Consider the following 27,766-nt stretch of genomic DNA (forward strand, 5'->3'; position numbering starts at 1 on the left):
TGACCATAGCTTTCGCGATTGTGATAGGAATTTTTAAAAGTGGAAGAATTAGGATAAGAGAACTTACGATCTTTTAGATTTTGCGCCGTTAGACGCTAGGATAACTTTGTGACTAGTCTTTGTAAATCTTGAAGTATCTTGTCTCGAGTGATACAATCACGGTGCGAGACTTCCTGAATCGGAACCTGCCTGTCACGACCATGATCACGATCACGATCACGACGATGATCCATTGGATCTGAGAGCTCTGATACCAACTGACGTCGAACGGGATAACGATTATGCTGCGGGCAATATTGATTCCGTTGATCGACTGTGATCATCGGAAATCAATCTTCTAAAACCTGTTGATTAGGAAGAATACCAAGAAATAAGGAAATAAATAACATTGCCGAAAATATTATTGAACCAAAAACCTCCCTAATATTAATTAGATAATGGTTTATATAGACCCAAAACTCTAACTTGTAAAAGAAAGAAAAAAATCTTAATAGAAAAGAAAAATTCTTAATGAAATCCTAAAAATCCTAAACGGGCTTGAAATCCTCAAATATAAAAAAATAAAAATTTTCAAAACTACTCTAAATGCCTCCTCCTGCATCACTATAGCTGGTCCTTCCATTAGTGTTATAAATAAGAACATATTTTTCAGATTCAATTAGGTTTTTAAAGTTTAAAATCATCTGTGAATGTCTATGTCAGCGTTTGATGTGCTGCGTCTTGTTAGTCTGCATGGGCAAAATTTATTGTTCTTTTTGATCGCATTAATATTTTTGAAGATCTCAATTTCACCAATCTTGCAGATACAACTGTTATTTAGATTTTTTTGATCATTTGATCACGCTAGTAACACAGATACAGGTTTTGACAATCATAGTTTCCAGTTTCCGTAAATTCTGAAAATTAACTAATTGATGGTTCCTAACTGTTGGGATTGTACTGTTGTTTTGATTTTTGTCAGTTTAAAATTATCTAAAAGTCTTGTTGCACTTTGTGCTGACTATTTGTTCATGTCATACTCCATAATCAAAATTTCATTTCCCTGATTCAATATTTCATTTTTGGCATTGTTAAATTTAATAATCATTCTTCCTCAGATTCTTTTGAGCTTATTTTGCTTTTGATATGGAAAAATAGAGGTTTAAACCACTACCATAGAAGACACTAGATTCTTTTCAGTCTTCATTATCACTATTTTAGTATATCATTTTTTTTTCTCTTTCATTATTTTGCCTTTTTTTTTAAAGTTAGATTTAGTTTATTTTATTTTCTCATTGATGCCGGATCCTTGTTTACTGAACTTATCAGTTGCTGCAAGTGCAGAACATAAAAATGTTACCTTGATGATTAACTCAGCCCACTCTTCTTTGCACCAGACTCAAATTATTGCAGCAGCTGCTGCTGGTGTTGCTGCTGAGGGCTTGTCGCCATCAACGGCAAAATTACAAGCTGAAAACGCAGCGCATCTTTCAGTTGCTTTAGCTGAAAATGCAATTGTCATTTTGATGCTGGTAGAAGATCATTTACGCCTACAAGGACAGCTATTTGTTTCATCCCGTGCAACAGATAGTAATGCATCACCTGCCTTATCGACATTATCTACACTCAGTCGCTCAAATTCGGTAGGTATAGTTATTAATGAACCAACAGATAGTATCTCCAAGAGATCCTCATTGTCATCTGATGCTGGAGGTCTTCCCCTCGATGTATGTATACCAACATCTTCCATTCTTCACGTTTTGATGTGCTCAGTTCATGTGGATCTTCAATTTCTGCTAAAATCTTTGCTTATTGAGTCTTTCTTTTTTATGCTTGTTGCTCATTTTAGACAATTATTATTTTAATTTTATGGAAATTATTGGTTTTTGTTTTCATCGGAGTGGTAATATCCAATTATCCAGATAAAGGTCTACAGATCATGACATGTAAGACTGAGTGCAAAATGCAGGAAAATTAAAAATGGATCTAGAAAAGGGACTTCAAGACTCAAAAATTGGAAATTAATGAATGAAGTAAGAAAAAAAAACTTTGGAAACCATATCGATTGGTGATAATTGTTTGCGCAAGTGACAAATCAAGGTGAAAATAAGAGGGAGAGAAGGGGTGAAGGACACTAGATTGTTCAAGACATTGTGAACTTGTGCTAATATATTTGCTAGTCTTGATGTAATTCATGGCCTACAGTTTACAATTATACTTAAGTAGAAGACAACATATATCAGTTATTCAACTTCAATCATAATAGATGACATAGAAATAAGAGGAAATAAGGACATTCTTTTTGCAATATATTGCGCTGTTACATTGAAAATTGATTTCTAATATTCTATTTTCAATATTACCTTAGACCTCATACTATGAAGTGTAGGAATGGAATTCCTATGTTTGTTATCATATCCTCTTCAGTATAGATGAGTTAGCATCAGGTTTTGAATAAGTCTTCAATGACAAAGTTGAAAGTATTTTTATCTATTCTAGTATCATATCAAGCATGGCAATCTTAGTATGTTACATTTGATGGCTTCTATCTAAACAACACACTTTGTTTATGGCCATATTTGTAATCAGGTTCTTGCTTCTATGGCTGATGCGAATGGGCAAATTTCAGCAGTAGTTATGGAGCGTCTTACTGCAGCAGCTGCAGCTGAACCGTATGAATCTGTTCGATGTGCATTTGTATCATATGGAAGTTGTGTTGTTGATCTACTGGAGGGTTGGAAGTACAGGAGTAGGCTGTGGTATGGTGTTGGCCTTCCCTCAAAAGCATCCATTTTTGGTGGGGGAGGAAGTGGTTGGGAATCTTGGAACACTGCTCTCGAAAAGGGTTCAAATGGAACCTGGATTGAACTCCCACTTGTGAAGAAATCCATTGCCATGCTTCAAGCGCTCTTGTTGGATGAATCTGGAATTGGTGGTGGTCTTGGTATTGGTGGTGGCTCTGGAACTGGAATGGGAGGAATGACAGCACTTTACCAGTTGTTGGACAGTGATCAGCCATTTTTGTGCATGCTCCGGATGGTGCTTGCAGCTATGCGGGAGGAGGATAATGGTGAAAATGATGTACTTATGAGGAACATAAATGACGCGAATAGCACATCAGAAGGTTCAAATTATCAAAGTGGGAACCTCATGCCATTTGACAGTGGCACTCTTTCAACAGCAAGAAAGCCCCGCTCAGCACTCCTTTGGAGGTATGAATCTTTCTAAGGATTTTGTATGTATCCAGTAATATCATTCCACATCCTACTTGGATAAGTGTAAACTCTATATCAGCTAGTGATGCCATAATTTAGTAGTTTTCTTCTTGGTATGATACTCAACTGTTCCATGTGAAGATGGCTCAAGCAAGAACATTGATAGTGCAAGTAGCATAATAAGATTAATGCCATCTACATTGTTGTTGCACCCATCATTCTGTAGATCCACAAATATTTTTATGTCCCATATCCATTGATGGCTAGTAAGGTCCACCCTTAGTAGTTTCTTTGAATGAATCTTGAAAATAATCACTCTACATATTCAATGCTCATCCTATAATTTCATGGTGTGTCAAATATTGATTAAATTTTTGAATACTATTTGTAATTAGTACGCTGCAATAAGATATGGAATTAGCATACTGGTACTATCTTGATATGGAATTAGCATACTGGTACTATCTTGATGTTCTGCCTTGTGAGGAAATTTTTCTGGATAGCTAAATTTATCATCATTTCAACAAATATTTATTCTTTTCAAATAGCTCTTTTTTCATGCATTAATGGGCTATAATAAATTAATATTCTGTGCATTCTAATTTCTAGAAGTTCCTATCCAATTCCTATGAAGATGCTGCAATTTTGCACAAAATATACTGATGGGCTTTTCCTTAACATAATCTTGGTGTTAGGTGAAAAAAAATGCAATTTGATTATGTGATTAGGGTGAAATGATCGATTAAGATGAAATGGTCATTTTACCTTAATTGACCTTTAGAATGCAAGTGTGAGGACATATGTTCGTTCGTGGGACTCCAAGGATACATTGGGGGCTTTATACTAGCAATTTGATTTGTGCATGTTTATTAAGGTGGTCATTTCATCTTGATGAACCTATCGTACTCGGAATCATTTCATCTTGATGAACCTATTTTGCTCAGAATGCAAGTGTGAAGATATATGTTTCTGGTACCTTTAGGAGTACAAAAATAACCTTACACTTGCATTTTGATTTGGGGATATCTATCAAGGTAAAATGAATTATTTTACCTTTATAGGACTACATTGCTTAAAATGCAAGTGTGAATATGAGTTCTTAGGACCTCTAAAAGCATAATAATGGTGTTACATTTATAATTTGATTTGTAAATGTCCATCAAGGTAAAATGGTCCCTTAAATGGATCTATACTGCTTAAATAGTGTAAGACATGTATGAGTTCCTGAGATAATGGATTAAGGTGTTGAGTCCTACCAATCAAAACAATCTTACCATTTCATCCTCTGATGGTACATGAGACACTTTGTCATCCCATTGAAGTGGTGGCTTACTCTAGAAACAAAGAGAGAGAGTAGGAGAGAAGAGAGATCAAGAGGAGTAAAGGGGAGAAGTTATTGAAGAGAGAGTATCTTAGGGAGAGGGATGGGTGACGGCACAGTTGGCATGATGGATGACAGTGTGGCAGATGAGTGAGTGGATTAGGGGAGAGGAGAGCAATCAAGCATGGGGAGTGAGAGAAAAAAGATAGTGCAATTAAATGTAATTCTTAACCATCTAAAATTACCACTATTCTAATTAAATACAATTAAACTGGACTATCTTATATACATAAACTTGGTTCAAATTTAATGGCCTAAAATTAATCCAAATCGAATCCGGTTTGAATCTACTTGATTCTAATCACCATTTCTACTCGATTGATCGACCTAACCTTCATAGCCTAAATTGACTTCCACTTAACCCCAAAACTTAAAATATTTACTTGATTTAGTTTAATTAGTTAATTTAAAAAATTTTAAAGATAATTTTAAATATAAAAAATTTAAATATGATAAAATTTGGTATCTAATATTGATGATTGTTCTTTTATGTTTGACTTTTGTTACTTTGGGAGAAACTGAGACATGGTGTGACTAAACAATGGGAATATTAAGGTTTAGTGAGATCTGATGCTTCTTCTCATTTGCTCCTTCTCTCAACTTTGGGTTGAGCATTAGGGAACAATTATGGTTCAACATGATTGTAATAAGCCTGTATTGAAGGTTTAAAAGATTTTTGAAATTGAGTTTGATATTATTGTGAGAATTTTAAGTCCAAAATTTTCAAAATTGATTGAGTGTAAGTTGAGTTTTATGTTTTTTATTTTTTTAATATTTTATACTTATAACTTTAAATAAATTGAATTACAATATTCAAAATCTAATTTGAACATCTACAATATGTTACATTTAAAAATAAATAAAAAATTGGATGTCTTTATTTTTTATCCACTATATTAATTGTAATTATAGCCGACCCCGCCTAGTGGGATAAAACTTAGTTGTTGTTATATATTAATTGTAGTTATGTTTAATAGACAAAACTCAACTATGACCAAACAATATAATTTTGAATTATTTTAATGTATTCAACAATTTTATATAGGTTTTATCAAACAAGGTACAAATACAAGTAAATATTTATTGATCAAAGTATTTATTAAATGTTAATGAACAAATTTTAAACACAATTACATAAATCTATAAACATATACATTCATTTTTATTAGCTATATAGATGATACCATATCAGCTGAATATATGATACCATATTAGTTATATATATATATATATATATATATACAGCAGTATATATTTGTTAATTATGTTTGCTATTAATTAGTTTTATTAACTTCCTAATTGTAGATAGTTTCCTAAGATTAGTTTAGTTTTCTAAGATGAGTTTCTAGTCTTGTATATAAATATACCTTATTTTTTAATAAAGTGATATATTATTTTTCTATTTCAAGTAACATGGTATCAAAACATTAGAGATTCGAAAATTAGGGTTCCATCCTCGCCGTTGCTACTATCTTGTTTTCCACCTATCCGTGTGCGCACCAACCTGACAGCACGCTTATCTCGCCGCCCATCAGCTGTTGCGTCTTGGTCTTCCTTCGGATTCTTTTCTTATTTGACTTTTTTAGAGATAAAGTCTTATGACTAAGAATAAATCTTCTATTATGATAGATGTGGTGCCTGTGATGTCTAAAATCAAAGATCATAGTTGAATGGTTCGAACTATTTGGATTGAAGTAAAACTGTTCGTCTTTATATATAAAGTATTGATAAAGATGGTCATTTGACTGATGATCCTCCTAAAGATGATTCAAAGTAGACATGGCTTAGAGAGGATGTTCGCTTATTCTTTTAGATTCGGAATTGTATTGATGGTGAGGTAATTAGTTTGATCAATCACTGTGAATTTGTCAAAGAATTGATGGATTATTTAGAACTTTTGTACTCTGGAAAAGGGAATCTCTCCCGCATGTATGAGGTTTGCAAAACCTTTTGCCATGTGGAAAAATAAGATCAACCTTTAATCAATTATTTTATGGTGTTCGAGAAGACATATGAGGAGCATAATATGCTAGTGCCCTTTAGCCCTGATGTGAAGGTTCAACAATGCCAATGAGAGCAGATAACTATCATGAGCTTCCTCGTTAGCCTATCTCCTAATTTTGAGTCTGCTAAGTCCCAAGTTCTCTCTGGTTCCAAGGTTTTATCTTTACAAGATGTATTTAGCCGCGTTCTCCATACAGAAAGTACTACATCCGCTCCGTTTAGTAGTGCTTTGGTAGGTCACAATCAAGGATTGAAATTTCGAGCTGTATCGTGCGATATGGGCGAAATTTATCGTTTTGCCAATGGATCGGCACCGGCACAGCACAGACACCGCGGTTTCGGCTGGGAAACGCCTTCGGAGGGGTCGCGCAGCCTCGGCGACGCCTTCGGAGGTGTCGCCCGGGCTCGGCGACGCCACCGGAGGCGCCGCGCGAGCCCGACGACGCCTCCGCGCGCGATATGTCATGATTTTTGTTTTTTTTTTTAAAATTTTTTAACTTAGGATTTAATTAAGTTTTAATAATCAATTCATAGCTATAGTGCGGGATAATTTAAATAGACTTTAATAAAATCCATAAAATTAGCTTATTATTTTTTAAAAATATTTTATTTTTTGTTTTTGAATATTTAGATTAAATTTTTTATTTTAGTTAATATATTTTATATTTTAAAAATACCAAAACTATATCGACACTGTACGATACGGTACCAAAACTGTATCGTTCCGGTCTGGGACCGAAACCTCGGTACTGCTTGATATTTTAAACCTTGGTCACAATACTAATTATGTGTCTGGAAGATCAACTAGTCACAGTGGAAATAAAGGAGACTCACTGGACTTTCAAACTCGAACGTCGAATTCTGGTGGTATTGTGTGCAACTATTGTCGTACATACAAGGTTTGAGTGTAGAAAGCTTGAATACAAAAATCAACAAAAACACTTGACCCATATTGTGTCCACCAATGATGCCTTTGATAAATCAGTTCTTATCTTTGTAAATGAATTTTTCAAGTTCTCAGAATATCAAGAATCACTCAAGTTTTCATCGTTCTCTGTGACTGCTATTGCTGATTTAGGTAAACACAACACCTGTCTTGTTTCCTCATCTTTCAAATAGGTCATTGATTCTGATGCCACACATCATATGATAGTAATTCTAGTCTCTTTTCTACTTTTCAGTCCAAAGCTAACACTTCTACCATTACTTTAGCTGATGAGTCACCATCTTGTGTTCATGGGTCTGATACTATCAATACTATCCCTTTGCTTCCTTTGCTCTCTGTCCTCTGTCCTCTATCTTACATTTACCTAATTTATCTTTTAATTTGCTCTTTGTCAGTCAACTAACTCGTAATCTTAATTGTTGCATCTCATTTTTTCCTGATCTTATTTATTTCAGAATCTTTTGACAAAGAAGATTATTGGTAAAAGACATGAGTCCGGAGGCCACTGCATTCTTAACACATCGCTCTCAAAATCTTTTACTTGCTCGAGTGTCATTTCTCCTTTCAAGACTCATTATAGGTTGGGTCATTCATCTATCCCTTTGCTTAAGAAGTTTTGTTGATAATATAGTAAGATATCTTGATTAAATTGTGAATCGTGTCAGTTTGCAAAACATCACCGTCTTAGTTCGAGTTCTAGAGTAAATAAATGTGCTACTATTCCTTGCAAATTAGTTCATTTTGATATTTGAGGTCCTTATCATATTTTGTCTAAACTTAGATTTAGGTATTTTGTTATTTTTGTGGATGATTATATCGTGTAACTTGATTATATTTTATGAAAAGTTGTTCTGAGTTATTTTCTGTATTTTATGGATTTTGCATTGAGATAAAAACTCAGTTCGATGTGTCCATCCATACCTTGTGAAGTGATAATTGTAACGACCCGGCCCCTCAGCCCCCTTGGGCGGCCCAACTGGCGGCCCAATTGGCGGTCCCTTGGGCGGCCCAACTGGCGGCTCAACTGGCGACCCCTTATGTCGTCAACCGACGACCCTCGGCCGTGCCGTTACTCAATTGGTCTTTCCACCCCTGGCCAGTGGATTTTTGCCTTCCCCAGGATTCGAACTCTAGACCTCCAGGTTAAGTACTAGTGTTTATGAATCCTGGTAGCCAAAAATCCACTGACCAGGGGTGGAAAGACCAATTCCGAGTAACGGCACGGCCGAGGGTCGTCGGTTGACGACATAAGGGGTCGCCAGTCGAGCCGCCAGTTGGGCCGCCCAAGGGACCGCCAATTGGGCCGCCAGTTGGGCCGTCCAAGGGGGCTGAGGGGCCGGGTCGTTACAATAAAAAGGCGCCAACCCGGCCCTTGCAGCGGCCCATCGGCGGTCCCTTGGGCGGCCCAACTAGCGGACCCCTTGGCGACCCCTATGTCGTCAATCGACGACCCTCGGCCGTGTCGTTACTCACTAGGACTTTCCACCCCTGGCCAGTGGATTTTTGCCTCCCCCAGGATTCGAACTCTAGACCTCCAGGATAAGTACTAGATTTATGAATCCTGGTAGCCAAGTGAGCACTCACTTGGCTACCCAGGATTCATAAACTCTAGTACTTATCCTGGAGGTCTAGAGTTCGAATCCTGGGGAAGGCAAAAATCCACTGGCCAGGGGTGGAAAGTCCAGTGAGTAACGACACGGCCGAGGGTCGTCGATTGACGACATAGGGGTCGCCAAGGGGTCCGCTAGTTGGGCCGCCCAAGGGACCGCCGATTGGGCCGCTAGTTGGGCCGCCCAAGGGGCCGAGGGGCCGGGTCGTTACAATAATGCCAAAGAATATACGTACGGTTTATTTCAATTTTATATGGGTCAGAATGACATACTTAATGAAATCTCTTGTGTTGATACTTCATCCCAAAATGGTATGACAAAACGTAAGAATAGACATTTTCTTGAAACTACACGGGTCCTTTTATTTCAAATGAATGTTTCTAAAATATTTTGGGTTGATGTAGTTTTTACAACATGTTTTCTTATTAAGCGCATACCATCCTCTGTTTTTCATGGTGAGACTCCTTTCAAAATACTTTTTCCCAATAAACCGTTGTTTCCTATTAACCCTAGGATATTTGATAACACTTATTTTGTTCGGAATGTTTGCCCGCATATCATTAAATTAGACCTCAAATCTTTGAAGTGTGTCTTAGTTACTCCCGTCTTTAAAAAAGGTATAGGTGTTATTGTCCCAGTATTAACAAATATCTTGTTTCAATTGTTGTTATCTTCATGGAAGATACACTTTATTTTCAATCTTCATCTATTCCGACTCGTCAAGAGGAGGATGATGATTTGTTAGTATATTCTGTTAAATCCTCTGCGCTCGTCTCGGAATTGGATCCCGTCAAGCCTTCTATTATTCAAGTCAACTTCAGGCATCAATCTCTTGATTCAGGTCTTGCACCTTCTCCTTTGTTAGCTGATCCAGTCCAGAGCGATGATCTCCTTATTGCGTTACGCAAAGGTCAACATTAGTGTACCTATCTTACTTTTGTTTCTTATAATGGCTTGCCGTCATCCTCTTGTTCTTTTATTGTTTCACTTGACTATTTCTATTCCTAAAACTGTCCGTGAAACCATATCTCATCTTGGTTGGCATGATGCAATGATAGAGGAGATGAATGCTTTAGATGATAATGACACTTGGGACTTGGTTGATTTACCTTCAGGGAAATGAGCTATTAGATGCAAATGAGTATTCACAGTTAAAGTCAACCTAGATGGTTGTTCGATTGTTTATTTCAATGGCTGTTACTTATCATTGACCTTTACATCAACTTGATATCAAGAATGCTTTTCTTTATGGAGATCTTTAGGAAGAAGTATATATGGAGCAACTTCTTGGTTTTGTTGTTCAAGCGGAGTCAGGGCGAGTTTGTCGTCTTTGAAATTCCTTATATGGTTTGAACTTATGCTTGGTTTGGAAAATTTAGTTAGGTCGTAGAAAATTTTGGTATCATAAAAAATAAATCTGACCATTCTATGTTCTACAAGTAATCAGGAGCTAGTATCATCCAGTTAGTTGTGTATGTGGATATTGTTATCACTGGAAGTGATGTTGCGGGAATCTCATTTCTCAAGTCTTTTATTCATACTTAGTTTCACACGAAGGACTTGGGGTGCTAAAATATTTCTTAGGTGTTGAAGTTACAAGGAGTAAAAAAGGTATATTTTTATTTAAGAGAAAATATATTCTTGACCAATTAACTGAGACAAGAAAATTGGGGGCAAAGCCTTGTAGTGCTCCAATGATTTAGAGCATGCACCTCAGAGGAGATGGAGAACTATTTGTACATCCTGAGAGATATCGAAGATTGGTTGGAAAGTTGAATTACCTTACTGTAACTCGTCCAGATATTGCATATCCGGTTAGTGTTGTTAGTCAGTTTATGTCATTTCCAACAATTCATCATTGGACAACGGTAGAATAAATTTTGTGTTATTTGAAAGAGGCACCTAGACGAGGTATCATATATGCAAATCACGGACATGCTCATATTGAATGTTTTCCAAATGTATATTGAGCAAGTTCGAAAATGGATAGAATATCTAGTTCAGGTTATTGTATCTAAGGCTATGACTCAGTCTATGTGTGAGATAATGTGGACATATCAACTCTTGATTAAAGTAGGACTTAAGACTTCAGTACCAGTAAAATTGTGGTGTGATAATTAAGTTGCTCTTCATATTACATCGAATCCTGTGTTTCGTGAGTGAACTAAGCACATTGAAATTGATTGTCATTTTGTTCGTGAAAAGATCAACAAAATTTGATTTCTACAGGATATGTGAAGACTGGTGAACAACTAGGGGACACTTCACAAAAGGTTTAAATGAGATTCAGATTGATCATCTTTGTAACAAGTTGGACATGATTAATATCTATGCTCCCTTGAGAGGGAGTATTAGTTGTATATATGATATCATCTTAGCTATATATATATATATATATATATATATATATATATATATATATATATATATTTATATGCCGCGCGACATTATATATATATATATATATATATATATATATATAATAGTATATATTTGTTAATTATGTTAGATATTAATTAGTTTTATTAACTTCCTAATTGTAGATAGTTTCCTAAGCTGGATTTAGTTTCCTAAGATGATTTTTTAGTCTTGTACATAAATATACCTCTTCTTTCAATAAAGTGATATATAGTATTTTTTTTATTTGAAGTAACAATTTTTAACAAAATTACATCAACAATAAAACTTGCTCAAACCTTGTTCCAATTTATAGAGCACCATGTGAGGTCCCATTTTCTCGTTGCCATTTTCCGTTGACAATTTAGCAAACTTGGTGTACTGGATAGTCAGTCCCAGCTTTAAATGTGTGATTTTAGAATACTCCTGAACTTCTAGATTACATGAGCAAATGAAGTTTAAAAGTAAGCACGGAAAAAATGGTGGGGTGGTCAATAATAAAAGGATGCCACCAAGTCACGTTTCTGCACGTTTGTCGATGCTTGCTTAGTGCTAACTAATGAAGACCTAAGTGATGCTTTGAATGTTAATACTGATAAGAAAAATAGATTGTTATTGGATCATCATGCAAACAAATGAGAGAAGTTATCATATCAGAAGATAAGGTTGTCATTAGTTGATTGATAAACTGGATTTTCTAGTAAAAGTTTGATCACTATTTTATGTTTTGTTGTTTGACTTCTGTGATACTTGCAGTATCAAAGGCTAATGCTTTCTTAATTGAACAGCTTGTACTAAATAGTTTTCCTTCCCTCTGCAGTGTACTGTCACCAATTTTAAACATGCCAATATCTGAATCAAAGAGACAGAGGGTTTTGGTTTCATCTTGCATTCTTTTCTCTGAGGTCAGTGAAACTGCTTTTTTATTAAAATATTATTGTAAGCATCCATTTTTTTATTTACACATGGCTAAAAATTAAAATATTATTGTAAACATGATCAAAGTTTGGATATATATGGATGTATGTATTCCTCAACGAATGACAATTTTAGGATTGGATTTGGGTCTAATTCAAGTTATAGCATGCCTAAATTAAACCATAAAGGCCTTCCAACACAAATTCCATGGACACAATAATTCAGTTAATGATGGAACCTAGAAAAAATTTGTGGAGACAACATACCTCATTGTTAGTCATTTATTTGGCCACCAACTCTTCCTGTCACTGTTAGTCATTTATTTCGGTGCACACAATAATACAGTTTTTGTTGACCACACTCCTCTGAGTTGATCCTCGAACTTGATGTTTTCTCCACAAACAAAAGAACCTGGAAGGCTGGAACCTCCCTCAAGAGAAAAATTGTCTCGTGTAGGCTCATGAAATCTCACTGTAATTCTCATTACAGTCATTGCTTACAAACTTGCTTCCAAGATTGAGAAAAAAACAAGTCTCAAGAGGGGGGAACTCGAAACTGATAGAGAAGGAATACAAATCTTAGATTCTTACAACAAAATGCTCTTTTAAGGTTTATTGTTGAAATCAATCTGTGATTGCTGCTCACCTTTTTGAGCATGCAAACGTAAGCTCAACTACTTCATCAAAAGTCACTGCTGATACAGGGTGAAGGGATTATTTAAAAGCTTGAAACAACGAGGGAAGCAATAAAAGCCTTACTGCATGTGGTACAGGCCATTTGTTGTGAAGTGGTCATTGCCCTTGGTAGATTTGACGCTGTTCACAATACCTGGAGGGGAGGACCTTGCTTGCTCCACTTGGCTCTTGTCTTCTGGGGTAACATGTGAGGGACACGAGTGGTCTCGAAAAGCTTGGCTTGGTGGAGAATGTATAGAGGGAGAAGGAAGGCTAGCCATCTATTTCGAAATTTGGAGGAGACTATGTCTTCAAAATTGAGATTGCGAGGGGAAGGTCACTCAAGAATTCCAAATTGAGGGAAAGTTTGGCATCAAGTGCGAGATTGTGAGCATGGGAGGCGTGTCAACCTCATGTAAGAGGAGAAGAAAAGGAAAAAACTCCTTAATCTATTATATTTGCTCCTTTATAATTGATCTTTGTCTAGTTTTGCTCAACTAATAATTCTCTTGGTTAGCCTTATTTGCTAGGTTTAGCCTATATTCAAAATTGAGTTGAGCCTAAATCACGCCGGGCTGTGTTATGCCACATGATTCTCTTAATCATTGATCCAAATCACCAAAATCACGTTAGATTAGTCTCAAATTGAGAAGATTAAATTTCTACCTAATTTAAGTTTATCTAAAACAAGGTATAAGAGGTATCTACAATGATTATGTGACATAGTTTGATCAAATGATGTTTCTTTGGGAAAAAATCAAAAGGGCACACTTTATTATTATTTTCATTAAAGGGCACCTTTTTTTAAAAAAATATCCAATCAATGCCCAATCATATTTTCATCCGAAAATACCCTTATTCCAATGTTGTTGTAACTACTATGATCATTGTTGTTTCAATAACAACCAACAATAACAACAACAACCAAGCCTTATCTCACTAGGTGTCGTCGTCTAGATCGTAATGTTTCAACATAGAGCAAAATTATTCTAATTTGGTCAAAATTATAACAGATTGAGCATTACCATATTCAAAATACTTTTTATCAATTTTGGTCAAAATCATTCCAACTTAATTAAAATCACTTTATCACAATTGTAAAAGTTAGACCATAGCTGCTATAATTGTAGCAACTATGACCATAATTGCTATAATTGTAGTAGCTATGGCTATATAACTGCTACAAGTTATAGTAGCTATGACTGTAGTTGCTAAATGTAGCAGCTATGGTCATGACTGCTATAATAGTTTTGATTAGATTGTAATCAAGTTAGAGTAATTTTGACTAAGTTGGTAAAAAGTAATGCTTTAGTTGTTGTAATTTTGACCAAATTGGAGCATTTTTGTTATGATCATAGCTACTACAACTTGTTCCATGTCATAGCTACTATTAGTTGCAACAGCTATGTCCATAGCTACTATGAGTTGTAACAACTTTGCTCATAGCTGTTATAATAGTGTTAAAGTGATTTTGATCAAGTCAAAGTGTTTTTTTTTTCAAATTTGAGCAATTTTGATCAAGTTGATAAAGAGTATTTTAATATAATAGTGCTCTATATATTATAATTTTGACTAAGTTGGATCAAACATAAAAAGTTGAGCCAATTTACTTTAACACGTTGTAGCCATGGTTTGAAATCTTGTCCAATGCCAGGAAAATGGTCGAAATGTATCGTTCTGATAAATTATCGAAACTCGACACTACTCGACACTAAGATAATGTTTTACGCAAGGTTTAAAATCTCGATCCGTGTCGAGGTTTCGGTTCTAGACTGGAACAATACGATTTTGAAATCGTACCATGCCATGCCTAATATAGTTTTGGATATTTTTAAAATTTTAAATATAAATGTATATTAATTTTATTAATATTTAATTATTAAATATGCTTTATATGTTGAGATATTGAATTTATATTGTAATATTTTCTCATAAGATAATGACTATTATATTGTTATAAAAATTATTTTTTTAAAAAAGTGATTTTTAAAATTCAAAATTAAATTTAAAATTATAAAATCATTTGAAAAGTTAAAAATAATTATGAAATTATTTGAAAATTTTAAATTATTTTTTTGAATGTATTTGTAAATTTTTAATTTTAAAAAAATTATTTGAAATATTTAAGAATTATATTTTCTTAAATTTTTAGATTATTTTAAATTTATATTTAATTTTAATTAAAAAAAATTAAATTATTTTATAAAATATTTATTAATTTTTAAATTTTTTTAAAAATCTTGAAATAATTTTTAATATTTTATAATTATTAATAATAATTTATTTTTTTTAAAATACATATTTAAAAAATAAAAAATTAACTAAATCAAAAAAATAAAAAAAACTGTGGCTACAATAACCCGTGGGGGCCTTTGTTGCACTGCGACCCTCGTGGAGGGTTTAAGAATATATAAAATTTTATTAGAATTTTAAATAAATTTTTATATATTTTAATGGAATAATTTGATTGGAATTTTAGAAAATATGTTTGATTATTTATTTAAATTAGGGGTTGATTGGATTCATTAAAAATAATAACATAATTAAGAGATAAATAAATAAAAAATTATTAGAGTTTAAATAAAATAAATAAAATATATAATTAATTAGATAATTTTTTTAGGGTTTAATTAAGCCAATTATCCCAGTTAATTGAGTAAATCCAAAGTTCAGTTTTAATTAAAAAACTTGATTTTTTTCCCGACATAGTGCGTGACCTCACAATCCCTCCGACGCGGCTCGGGGGTCGCGGCGAGGCCGCTAGGGTCACATGACCCCTCCGGCGCGACCGTCGAGGTTGCGCGACTTCGGCGCGGTCGTCAAGGTCGTTGGGTTGCGCGATGCCTCCTGTGGCTGGGCCTGGTGCCGGGTCGTGCCGGTGCTAGTCGGTGGGTGGAACGAAATGTTTCTCCCGTTTCGACTGGCTCGACATGATATTTTAATCCCTGGTTTCATGTGTCCCAACTATAATTTGATGTTAACTCTCTACACCCCTTGGCATGCTAAAATTGATATAATGATGTTTTTTTTATATAGTTTGTTTCCACACAAGATGATATCTAACTTGCAAGCAAAGGTTGAGCTTAACTATATAGTTGCGTTATTTTTTCTTTTTCATCTTTTTCCTCCTTCCACCTATAATTTATCATCGACACTATAAATCGAAACGTTGACACAATACTGAAACAATATCATTCTAGTCAAAGATCAAAACATTGGCATAGCTCGAGTTTTCGAACCTTAGTTGTAACAGCTATAGCTTAGCCAGTAAACATTGTAGCAGCCACGACTGTAGTTGCTACAACATCATGGAAATAAGTGTATTTTTGGGATGAAAATATGATGAGACATTGTTTTGATGTCTTTTGAAAAAGGGTCGTCCTTTTGATGAAAACGATAAATAAGGGGCACCCTTTGAATTTTGCCCTTTTTTTAAGATTAAAAAAATAACCCAAAACATTAGTTACAATAATTTTTGGTCGAATATTTAACTAGACTAAGTCAACTTTTCATCAGTCTTTTTTAGTTTGATTTTAATAAGGGATCATAATTGAGCATTGATGAGAATTCATCTATGCGATTACAGTAAAACAAGTCTGTATATCCAAAGGCATTTTTTGAGTATGAAATATGTATACACTGGTGCATAATTCTTGATGCACATCAAGGAGCTGTTCTCAATGATGCACATCAAGCGGCTATTCGTCGGCTTAAGGCTGAAGCTATGAGAGATCATTTGTCACTTCCAGAAGGTCCAATTATAAGACTTCGGGCAAAGGATTTTAAGGAAGCACTAAATGACCTAATTGAAGAACATTGGGCTGATTATGGGAAACGAGAGACCAAGATAAACCCAAGTGCAGATAAAGGCTTCATCCATGTGATTGGGCTTATCCATCCATGACTCAGCTTTGCATGCCATTTTGATGAATGCTAAATAATTATGGGGGCTCATTCATGCACTAAATAAGTATGGGGAATTGTGTATTTTGGATTGCTAAGTTGTTTAATTGTTTACATGCATGCAATGAACTCCTAATGGCTCGCATGCGTGCATACTCTTAATTGTTTGCATGCATGCATTTTGTACTCTTAATTTGTTGCATGCATGTATTTTGTCCTCCTACTTGCTTACTCCTATTATATAAGGGAGGGAGATCTGAATATGAAAGGGACTTTTTGATAAGATATATTTGTGTGCTCTCTTTGTTTTTGAAAGAACTTCTGAACTTATCAAGTTTGTCTCATGGCGTTCAAACAACCGAAACTCATCACCTTTGTGGTGTGGCGTTTCTTTTCCTTCGTAATCTTGGTGCGTTCTAGGTTTTGGTTACAGGTCAAGCTCAAAACTGTTGTCTTCTAATTCCTACGGTTATATCCATCGTTGTTCTCGGATTCCATCGCAATTGTTGGTGGGGGTCGTGTCAATTCTTCTTCTCCAATCACCTTTATGTATGTCGATTGGCACTACCTTGTAAAGTGCAAAAGTTGATTATGTTTGTTTTGTAGACTTAGGAAGTTATTTGCAAGTATTTTTATGACCAACTTTCTTAATTTGGTACTCACCCTCCATAGTGTAGCTATTACTCCATTAAAAATTCAATATATTTGAATAACTATATCAATCTTCCATTCCTGAAGAAAATATAAAAAAATATAGATGATTTTTAAAATATAGAGATTTACGTGGACTACAATATATGATTATCAAGCTTTCATCGGAGTTGTTAAAATCCTTACAGAACAAATGACCGGCATTTTTGCATGTTCAAGTACCAAAGGGTCCTCTATTTTAGTGCTTTGGCTTTTTTGGTTTGATTACATTACTCTTGGGGTTTCACAATTAGCTTTTGCTTCAATATTAGCAAAGATTGATGTTATCCTTTATATTGTTTTTCAAATTGTTGTTTTTGCACCTATAATTTTATGCACTATTGTGCTCTGAGGTGTGATAAATATTTTATTGATCTGGGGTGCAGGTCTGGCATGCTATTGGAAGGGACAGAAAGCCACTTCGAAAGCAATATGTGGAGGTCATTGTGCCTCCTTTTGTAGCCATCCTAAGACGTTGGCGACCACTTTTGGCTGGTATTCATGAATTCACTTCTTCAGATGGTCAAAACCCTCTTATTGTTGATGATCGAGCTTTGGCTGCTGATTTACTACCTCTTGAGGTGCTTAACTCACTATTTGCTGCCCTGAATTCTCACATATGGAAGCTTAAACTTCAGTATATTTGATGGTGTTTCTCATTGTTGCCAGATAGTTTGAACCTGGTCTGTTTACATTTGATACTTTGGTAGCAGTAATATTTTATTCTTTTTATCACAATGCCTTTGAAAAACAAATAAATAAAATTATTAGTGTGCCCTAGGATCAGTCAACCTCATTCATGTTACTTCTTTAATCTTGTTGGCAACTTCTATTTGTTTGTCTTTTTATACTCTAGCACCAACGAACCTTTTTATGGTACTGCTTTTAGTGGAACTTCTTCCCAGATGTGTACATCTTTTAATAATTTTATTCAACAAATTGACCCGCTTCATGTTACTCCAATTTATCCTTTGTAACCAGAGGTTGAATAATGAAAACAATTTTTATCGAGGCAAGAGTCCTTGTGTTGTTAGTGCTCTTTCCTCACTGTTTGTCTTTGTGAAAAAAATTTGATTCTGATTTGAACTTAGAACAGGTTGATAAAAAGCCTAAAGGAATTAAGAATGATTCTTCATTGATATTTCACCTTCATCGATCAGTTTGGTCCTGCAACAACATGTTCAACAAACTAAGCGAAGTTGTTGACATGATCTGTTTCTTTTTTGTTGCACTAAATTCATGGTCTGAGATGTTAGTTGATCTGATAAGCACAAAACTTTTATCTGATTTGTTGAATAGACAGACAAGATGTTGCCACCATTAGTTTTGTAGGTGTTCCTTTGTTTGAACATGTCAATTGTCAAGTTAATTGGAGACATTTATTTAGCCTTAAATTAATCATTCATATTGCAAGTGAATTTACTAAACAAGTTCCTCCAGAGATTTCTTTTTTTGGATTTTTTAACCATTGGTTTAAATTAACTTATTTATATCATTAAAGGCTGCTATTTCAATGATATCACCTGGTTGGGCTGCTGCTTTTGCATCACCTCCTGCTGCAATGGGACTAGCAATGGTTGCTGCTGGTGCTTCTGGAGGAGAAGTTGTATCACCTGTAAAAAATATCCCACTTAAACGTGATACTTCCTTGCTTGAGCGCAAAACAACTAGACTTCAAACTTTTTCAAGCTTTCAAAAGCCTCCTGATCCAACCAACAAGTCTGTTCCTGCACCAAAGGACAAAGCAGCTGCAAAAGCTGCTGCTTTGGCTGCTGCACGTGATCTTGAACGGAATGCAAAGATAGGTTCTGGAAGAGGACTTTGTGCTGTGGCAATGGCAACCTCAGCACAGAGGAGAAGTGCAAGTGATGCTGAGCGTGCGAAGAGATGGAATGTTTCTGAAGCTATGGGTGCTGCTTGGAATGAATGCCTTCAGTCAGTTGATTCAAAAACAGTTTCTGGGAGGGACTTCTCTGCTCTCTCCTATAAATATGTGGCAATCCTTGTAGGTAGTTTTGCTTTAGCAAGGAACATACAAAGGGGTGAGGTATGATTTCAATGCTTACTTTCGCTATTTCTGTCATGTCTTCATTTTATAAAAATTCTTGGACTTGCAGATGGATAGGCGACTACAAGTTAATATATTAGACAAGCATCAGCTGTCAATTGGAAATCGTGCTTGGAGAAAACTTCTTCATCGCCTTGTAGAGATGGGTAGATTCTATGGACCTTTTGGCGACATCCTATGCAATTCTGGCCATGTATGTCTTATCAAGTTTGTCAGTATTGAACCATACTAAGTCATCTGCTCTTTCAATAGAAGAATGTTATGTAGATTGTTTATATATGTAGGTTTTTTGGAAGTTAGACTCTACAGAGAGTTCTTCTCGGATGAGACGATTTTTGAAAAGGAACTACAAGGGTTCTGACCATCTTGGTGCAGCAGCTGATTATGAAGATAGGTTACACCATAGACAAAGTGAAGAATTAGATGTGCATAAGGAAAGTGATCAAGATGCTTCAGTGAAAGAAAGCTTTCCTTCCACTGCTTCAGCGCTAATAGCAGAGGCAATATCATTAGAAGAAAGAACAGAAGAGGATGAGCAGACATATAATGCAATTAGTGAAACCAACAGCAACAGTCAACAGAAGCAATCTTTGGTTGCTGATAAAGGGTCAACAGATCGAAGAAACTCTGGGGCTTCTAATGATCATAGTTTGGTTCAGTCTACATTTGTGGATTCACCTGGTTATGTACCCAGTGATTCTGATGAACGAATAATTACGGAACTTCCATCGCTTATGGTACGGCCACTGAAAGTTTTACGAGGAAACTTCCAGGTATAATCGACTTGAGGCTTATGCTCTGATCTTATCTGCTTCACTAAGTGCTGAAAACAAAAATAACCATAGTAGGAATTTCTAATCTTGAATTGCTTTTTCTCCTGGGTTGCAAAATATTACTGCAATTAACTTGTCATCCAATCCTGATACTCATCAATGCTGATATCAAGTAAAAAACATACCTAGTATACTAGAAACCATGATTTTTTTTGTACTAATACCAAATTTATTCTTTAAAGCCTAAAGCTTGTAATAGACAGTGTTTGTTTTTTGGGGATTTTCTGCCTTTTGCCTGCCAAACCAAACTCCTGCTTCAAATTGCCATTCCATGAGGATGGGGTTTACTCAGATTGGGTGGCAACAAAGAGAACCTAGGGGCATTAGAAAATTTAGCTGCTGGAAATTCCAAACTATAGTAAGTAAAACTGTTATAAATTAGTTGTGGTATCCAATGCTACATACTTCTGGACTTAAAATAGCATTGGATTTTATGTGTTCTCACTTTAACTTAATGCAGGGATGTAGTTGTGTTAATAATTTAACTAATTTACCAAAAGCCACATTGGTTCATTCTCTTTGAACTCCACATTTTGTCTCATAGTTTAAAATTTCATTGTCATTTGACATGCGTGATACATGTTTCTCGTGTGTACCAAAATTGAGTCCAAGTATCATGGGTGGAAATTAACTATTTCTCCTGCTGCTGTCACACCTTGATTTTGCTTGTATATAGTGATCGGAATGATCGGAATTCATACAATATGGAACCCAAAGTCATTTAAATTCAACAGACCAAATTTATATCAAATTCTAAATAATTACTTGTTCACAAAAACAATTTAGTTTGTTTTATGTTTTATGTTTTTTTTTAAAGACCAATAACAATAGCTATATAACATTAACAATATAATATCAAGTTATTAAAGGATAGTTTTAGGCAGCTGGTGGTTGACTCACTGTGTAGTGCATAGGCAGTAGGTGAGGGCCTAGATGTTATGTATTAAAATAAAATAAATTGATATTAACATAAAAAATGACATATACACACACACACACACATGTATGGATTTAACAAAATATATTAGGATCAAAACAAATTTGCAATACTTTATATGTTTAATCAACGCGTAAATGCATAACAATAGTGAACCACATTTTATTTTGCATTGCATTTTGTAAGAGAACATGCAAAACAACATAAGTAGATAACGAAAATTCAAATTGGTACTCCACAAGAAGACATATGACAATCAAGTTCGTAACTAACGTGATGATACAATACCAATTCAAAGATGCAGTCTAGAGTCTACTGTTAATCAATAAACTAATTAGTCTAGTCCTCTCGAGGAGCAAAACTATCAAAAATTCCCTCATTAAATTCCTCATCATCACCCTCAGTTTTTTATGACTCAAATGAACCAGTTTACAAATGAACTGATTTTCTCTATTAAACCTTCCTAGACTGTGTAGCTACTCAACTCGTACTGGCTAGTTGAACTGCCTAGGCTGACTTTTAGAAAAACTCGCCTAAGTGACCACATAATGGGTAGGAAAATAGTCTTATGCAAATTGACTAAGCAATTACCTACACAGTGTAGGCAACCACCTTTTAACAATGTATATTAAAATTATGTTACTATGTATATAACTATTGCAATAAGCTCTGATACTTGGTTCTGTCTTACACTATTTTTACTCATGTTGAATACCAACACTCGGATATCAACACTCTTAGTAGATATTTCTATTGATTACTTATTAACATTTAAAGTAATAATTATGTTTGACACTTCGATCCACGCCTACCCAAGTAACATGGACATCAAATAGTTAAAAAAACATGAAAGCTCATCCTAAAAATTCATCATGTTTAGGGTCTTCTTATTATGATTCCATTCCATTACATTATATGATATCATTCAAATCATAGCCCAGAGCTTGAGACCTACTTGTACCCAATCCTATTCTACCTGTTCAATTCTAGTTATGCTAATCCAAACTTTCAGTTGGAAATGAGATATATTGATGACCTGTGAATAAATTAATTCAATTATGAAATCGCATGAAAGCTATATTTATTTTTTGTTATGAATGATTCTAGTGTCGAACTTACTGGGATGCTATAAGAAACAATGACCTCATCTAACGCAAGCCATTTATTGTAGAGTTTTACTAATAGGACATTAGTAGTGTTTGTCCCTATTCGAGGGGCTCTTCCTTCTCCATGGAGGGAAACAACATCCCTCTCTCCGTGATAATTTTCTCTTAAGAAAACAACCACACATCACCAAACCGACACAATATCCACATAAAAGTTGCAAAAACAATTTTTGAAATGCGATAACATATCATGAACATCATGAATAATATTCATTGTCTAGATCAAGGTTCAAATTGAGCTGTGTCGAAATTTCAATCTTAAGTGGAACAGTACCGTTTCGGTATCGTGTTGATGATTCATTGAATGATTCTAGTAATGTATTAAAGTTGAAGAAGAATGGAGACGAAGCATAGGAAGGAGACATTGTTTGTGCCGAACATGATTTTAAATCTTGTACCATGCCAGACGAAACGGTCGAAATATATCATTCTAGTAAACTATCAAAACTCGATACCACTTAGCATAGACAATGTTTCCTTCATTTGATTCATTTCCTTCTTCTTTCAACCTTCAATCTGTTATCGACACTATGCATCAAAGCATCGACACGATATTGGAATTGTGTCTTTCCAATCAAAGATTGAAACTATGATACAACTCGAGATTTTGAACCTTGGTGCATAGTGGTATCGAGTTTTGATGATTTACCGGAATAATACGTTTCAACCGTTTCACCCTGCACCATACGAGATTTCAAACCATGGTCTAGATCACCTACAAAATCAATATTAGAATAATAATCTAGTTCACAAACCAAATCACAAGTCAAAAGTATCTAAGTCCATATGGGAATTTTATTTAAAATTTCTTAGAAACACCTCAATAAACTACATCCAAGTAAACTTGACCTCAAGCCCACTATACCAACCCAATTGGTTGCTACAGAGAGTGAAGTAACATCAAGTAAAAAATATCATGAATTAATGCCATATTATGTTCAACCTTGTAATTACACTTTTATAATTTTAATCACTCATCATTTCTTCTTATACCATGCTTCTTTTAATTGGATTACTACCCTCACCTTCATTAAGCTAAAAACCCTATCCTTTTAATAGGCTTTATGGTTCCACACTTTTAGTTGGGTATCTGCCCATGTCAAACCATGTAACTACAAGAAAAAAAAACTCTCTTATTTACTCTCTTCTTTCATCTTACATTATGCATTTCAAAATTATCCAGATTGTGACATCCATTTATTAAATTATTCAAGTTATTATGTCCATCATCAAATTTCTATCCTATGATACCATTTCATTTTCATTGAAATGACATGGAAGGAAATGAATAACATGAATTTAGAATATAAGGTAACCAATGAAATTGTGTAATGGCAACTAAGGATATGGTAAAGAAATTACCAAGAGCATATATGATAATAAGAAGAGATATTATGCATTAAACCATTTTATAATCCAAAATTTAGCTTCAAGGTGCATGATTATGAGTTCTAAATGCTTCCTTTTTATTTATAGCACTTAACCATTATGAAATCATGATATTAACACCATTTAACATAATGGATAGTGTGGTTTAGATTTAAGTAATCCAAGATATCAAAAGTTCAAAACTTCTATATATTTCAAAGGGAAAGAAGGAATCAAGTCTTCATCAGCACACCTGTGTTGTCCGTACCATGGGATTCCCGTGGTTGGTCATAGGATTTCTTATGTGCTTGCAACCAACATGGAATGAGACAGAAGGAATCAAGTGATTTATTTTGTTTGATCATGTGGGAGGGGGCAAGAGGTTACAAGAGATTGGAGGTCTTTCTAGATTCAACAATGAGCGTCAACAAGAGGCTACTGGACGAGCAGTGGTGAGCGAGTAGCAACACGACAATTGGTAACAATTGTATGACGACAGTGGTTGGAAAAAGGCTTTCGCTAGTGATCGTTAGCTGAATCGAGCTGCAAGAGAGGAGGAAGTGGGAGTGGTGACAATGAGATTGAGAATGCTACTGTGAGAGAAATCGTGAGATGGGAGAATTTTTTTATATATTTTTAATTAAAATTCACATCATATATATCAGTTATATGTTGGATTGAAACAAGAATCTAGAGGGGTGAATACATGATCTTTTAAACTTCTACAAATGATTAGTAAACAATAATAAAGAAATAACAAACACAAATATGAAAGCAATAAAAAAGACAATGGTAACAACAAAGTTTTTACATGGTTTGAAATCCTAGTCTCCTATGCCACGACCTATAACTCTTCAGTGAGTCACTCCACAATATCCACTAGCTCCTCAGATATCTTCTCAAGGTGGAGATACCTCTTACAAAATTCCTTACAAACTTTTAACTCAAGAGTAGAGTTACAATTAAGGCAAGAGAAGTAGAGAAGAAATTGAGAGAATGAGCAGAGTATAAACACTTTGATAACCCTTTTCATAGCTCCTTGACCTACTATTTATAACCTTTCATCAAGCCTTCATTTGACTTTCATAGTATCTTCTCTCCTATTAGTTTAGTCAACTGTTCAAGCTTTAAGTCGATTGTTCTTTCCCTCACAATAGCTTTACTGACCACTTTAGGTAACTATATCTACCATCAATCGACTGATCTTGTTGAAATTTCTAGAATACTGCATTTGTAACAGATTAACTATTCTATTGTCTTCATGCAGAAACTTTGATATCATCATCTGTATCAATAAAATAACAAAACTATTTCTTTAATCTACTCGAAATATCATCAGGTGATTGCTCTCATATCAGTCTGATTGGTAAATGGTTTGTTTCCTTTTTATTTAACCTAAATCGACTAACTAGTTGTGTGAAAAGCATATTTAGTCAATTGTGTCAATGTCAATGACCAAAGCCACTTTTAAGTTTTAGTCAATGCCTAACCAAACCCATGTCATACTGTCTGTACAAATGGGCTCAACACTCAACTTTGCACAATATGAAAATGCCAAGACTATCCTACTCCGAGCTTCATATGCCAAGAAGTGTTACTTCCTAATCTTTTTCATATGCTAAGCATCCAATCATCTTTGACTTGTTAGCATGTCCATTTGCCCGACAATTAATTAGGATTACATTGATTATAACAATTATGATAAATACTAATTATAATGATATAAATACTAATTAGTTGTTATATATAACTAATAATTAATTAGTGTTTACTCTTTATATATTATTAATTAATTAATTAAATTGATATAATCAATATGTTAGAGATATAATTAATTAAATTAATACTAGTGGAAGTGACTCAATTGTTACACCACTATTGGGGAGTTCATGTATTTGTGTTACTTCATCATGAGGTAGTATTGGTCATTTCTTTTTTTTTTTTCTATAGGACGAAAGCGTGCAATTGATATTGATGTAGACCAAGATAACAAGAAGATTGTGATTGATGATGTCCACATAAGGGAGAGGAAGAAATTGATTAGCTAAAGTATTGCCAATTTCTTTTTATTTCAATCAATTTTGTCCTATTGCAACAAATAATACATACTATTATAACATGGTGTCCAACATCCAAAAGTTTGGTATTGGTATCCAAGACCGTGTTTGTAATTGTCCGTTTGTACTTACACGATCAAGAAGAGGAGATCAAGATATGTATCCTATCGTGTATTGGGGCCTATGTGGGGTTACGTTGACGTGAGATAGCTAGGCAAAACCTATTCGGTTGAAGATTATCAACTTTCTACTATAGTGCTGCAAAAATGTGATATTTCACTAGCGTTATGCAATTACAAATATCGCTTGCTGGATAGTGTAGTTCAAAAGATAAAACGTATAATGCAAGTGACCACAAACAATAGTGTGAACTTCAAAAGGGTTGGAGAGTTATTAGAGCAAGAACATCCAAAATTATTTTGCACACTATACGCAACACACTATATTGATTTAATGATAATGAATATCAATAAACTCAATATAGTGAAGGTGTGAAAAAAGACAATTGTTAATACATTTTCCATAATTATTATTGGCTTCACCAATTGATTAGGAAATTTGTTGATGGGAGTTTTTACGATCAAAAACAACTAGATCTGTAACTCACTTTCTCTTATAAAAGTCATCTAGAAAAAAAGTTTCATTTTTAAGAATTAGGAAGCTTCTCGATACTCTAGCATCACTGAAAGTAGAGAGATACAAAAAAATTATTATATCTATTAGATAGATTTTGGGAATTCATTTTAAATAATTTTATGATAGTAAAATATGTATACTTTGTTCTAGGCAGAGTCGGCATGGATAAGAAGCCACAAATGAGCAATGTTTACCACCTAATTCACGAAGTAGAAAAGAAGAAATTAAGCGGTGCCCATATTCATCAACCAAGTATCAATATTGTGTTGATATAATCACTATAAGATAAGATAGCCAAATAGGGAAACATGTGCATTTGGTAGCAACATATTTTTTTTAATAATAAAGAAATTTTAGTATCGTTATTGATAATTATATATGTGTAATATTTTAGATTATTAGCTCAATCTGACATATCAATATAGTCTAGCTATAAGTAATAATCTTAATTAATAGCCCTCGAAAGTGTAATATAAAAATAGAGAATCAATTATTGAAGCTATTAACAAAAATCGGTTATTTCAAGAGACATGACTTTGTTAGCGATCCTTTTATGGTGACATGCATGTATAGGATGAATGTTGGTAAATATAAAATCATTTAATACTAAACATTGTCGGCATATATAAAATCTATTTTAATTTTATCTACTTATTTATCTTATAGTCGAATAGTAGTTACCATATAGAGTGTCAATCTCAAATTTAAAAAGGATTGCAGTATGAATTCTCTCACAATTGTCTTCAAGTGGTTGCGAAAGAAATTGGTCGGCCTTTTTTCTCATTCAAATAAAAGTGCAAAATCATCTCTCTTATTGTTAGTTTAAGAAGATAATCTACATTCATTATATTGTTTTCAACTAAGGATCATAATAGGAGAGAAGAATTAAAAGAGTAGTGATGTAGATCCATTCAATATTGGATTTTGTCTAAATTGAGGATGATTTATGATGGATTGGTGGAGTGTTGTTGAGGCTGAGATTCT

General features: G+C 34.4%; 1 protein-coding gene across 2 annotated transcripts in view; it reads left to right on the plus strand.

Moving 5' to 3' along the window:
• The window catches only part of LOC141835748 (BEACH domain-containing protein C2), a gene marked incomplete at its 5' end in the record, with an annotated part of 115,612 nt that overhangs the window by 39,926 nt on the left and 47,920 nt on the right, over positions 1 to 27,766 (plus strand). For both annotated transcript variants that reach the window (XM_074723125.1, XM_074723124.1), the window contains 6 exon segments: positions 2,569 to 3,191; positions 12,353 to 12,437; positions 18,104 to 18,298; positions 19,219 to 19,764; positions 19,835 to 19,978; positions 20,070 to 20,558. In XM_074723125.1, coding sequence (XP_074579226.1) covers positions 2,569 to 3,191; positions 12,353 to 12,437; positions 18,104 to 18,298; positions 19,219 to 19,764; positions 19,835 to 19,978; positions 20,070 to 20,558 — 2,082 coding nt within the window.

Source organism: Curcuma longa, chromosome 10 (genome assembly GCF_044706935.1).
Source record: "Curcuma longa cultivar G26 ecotype Majalengka, Jawa Barat chromosome 10, ITB_CL_G26_1.1, whole genome shotgun sequence".
Lineage (NCBI taxonomy): Eukaryota > Viridiplantae > Streptophyta > Magnoliopsida > Zingiberales > Zingiberaceae > Curcuma > Curcuma longa.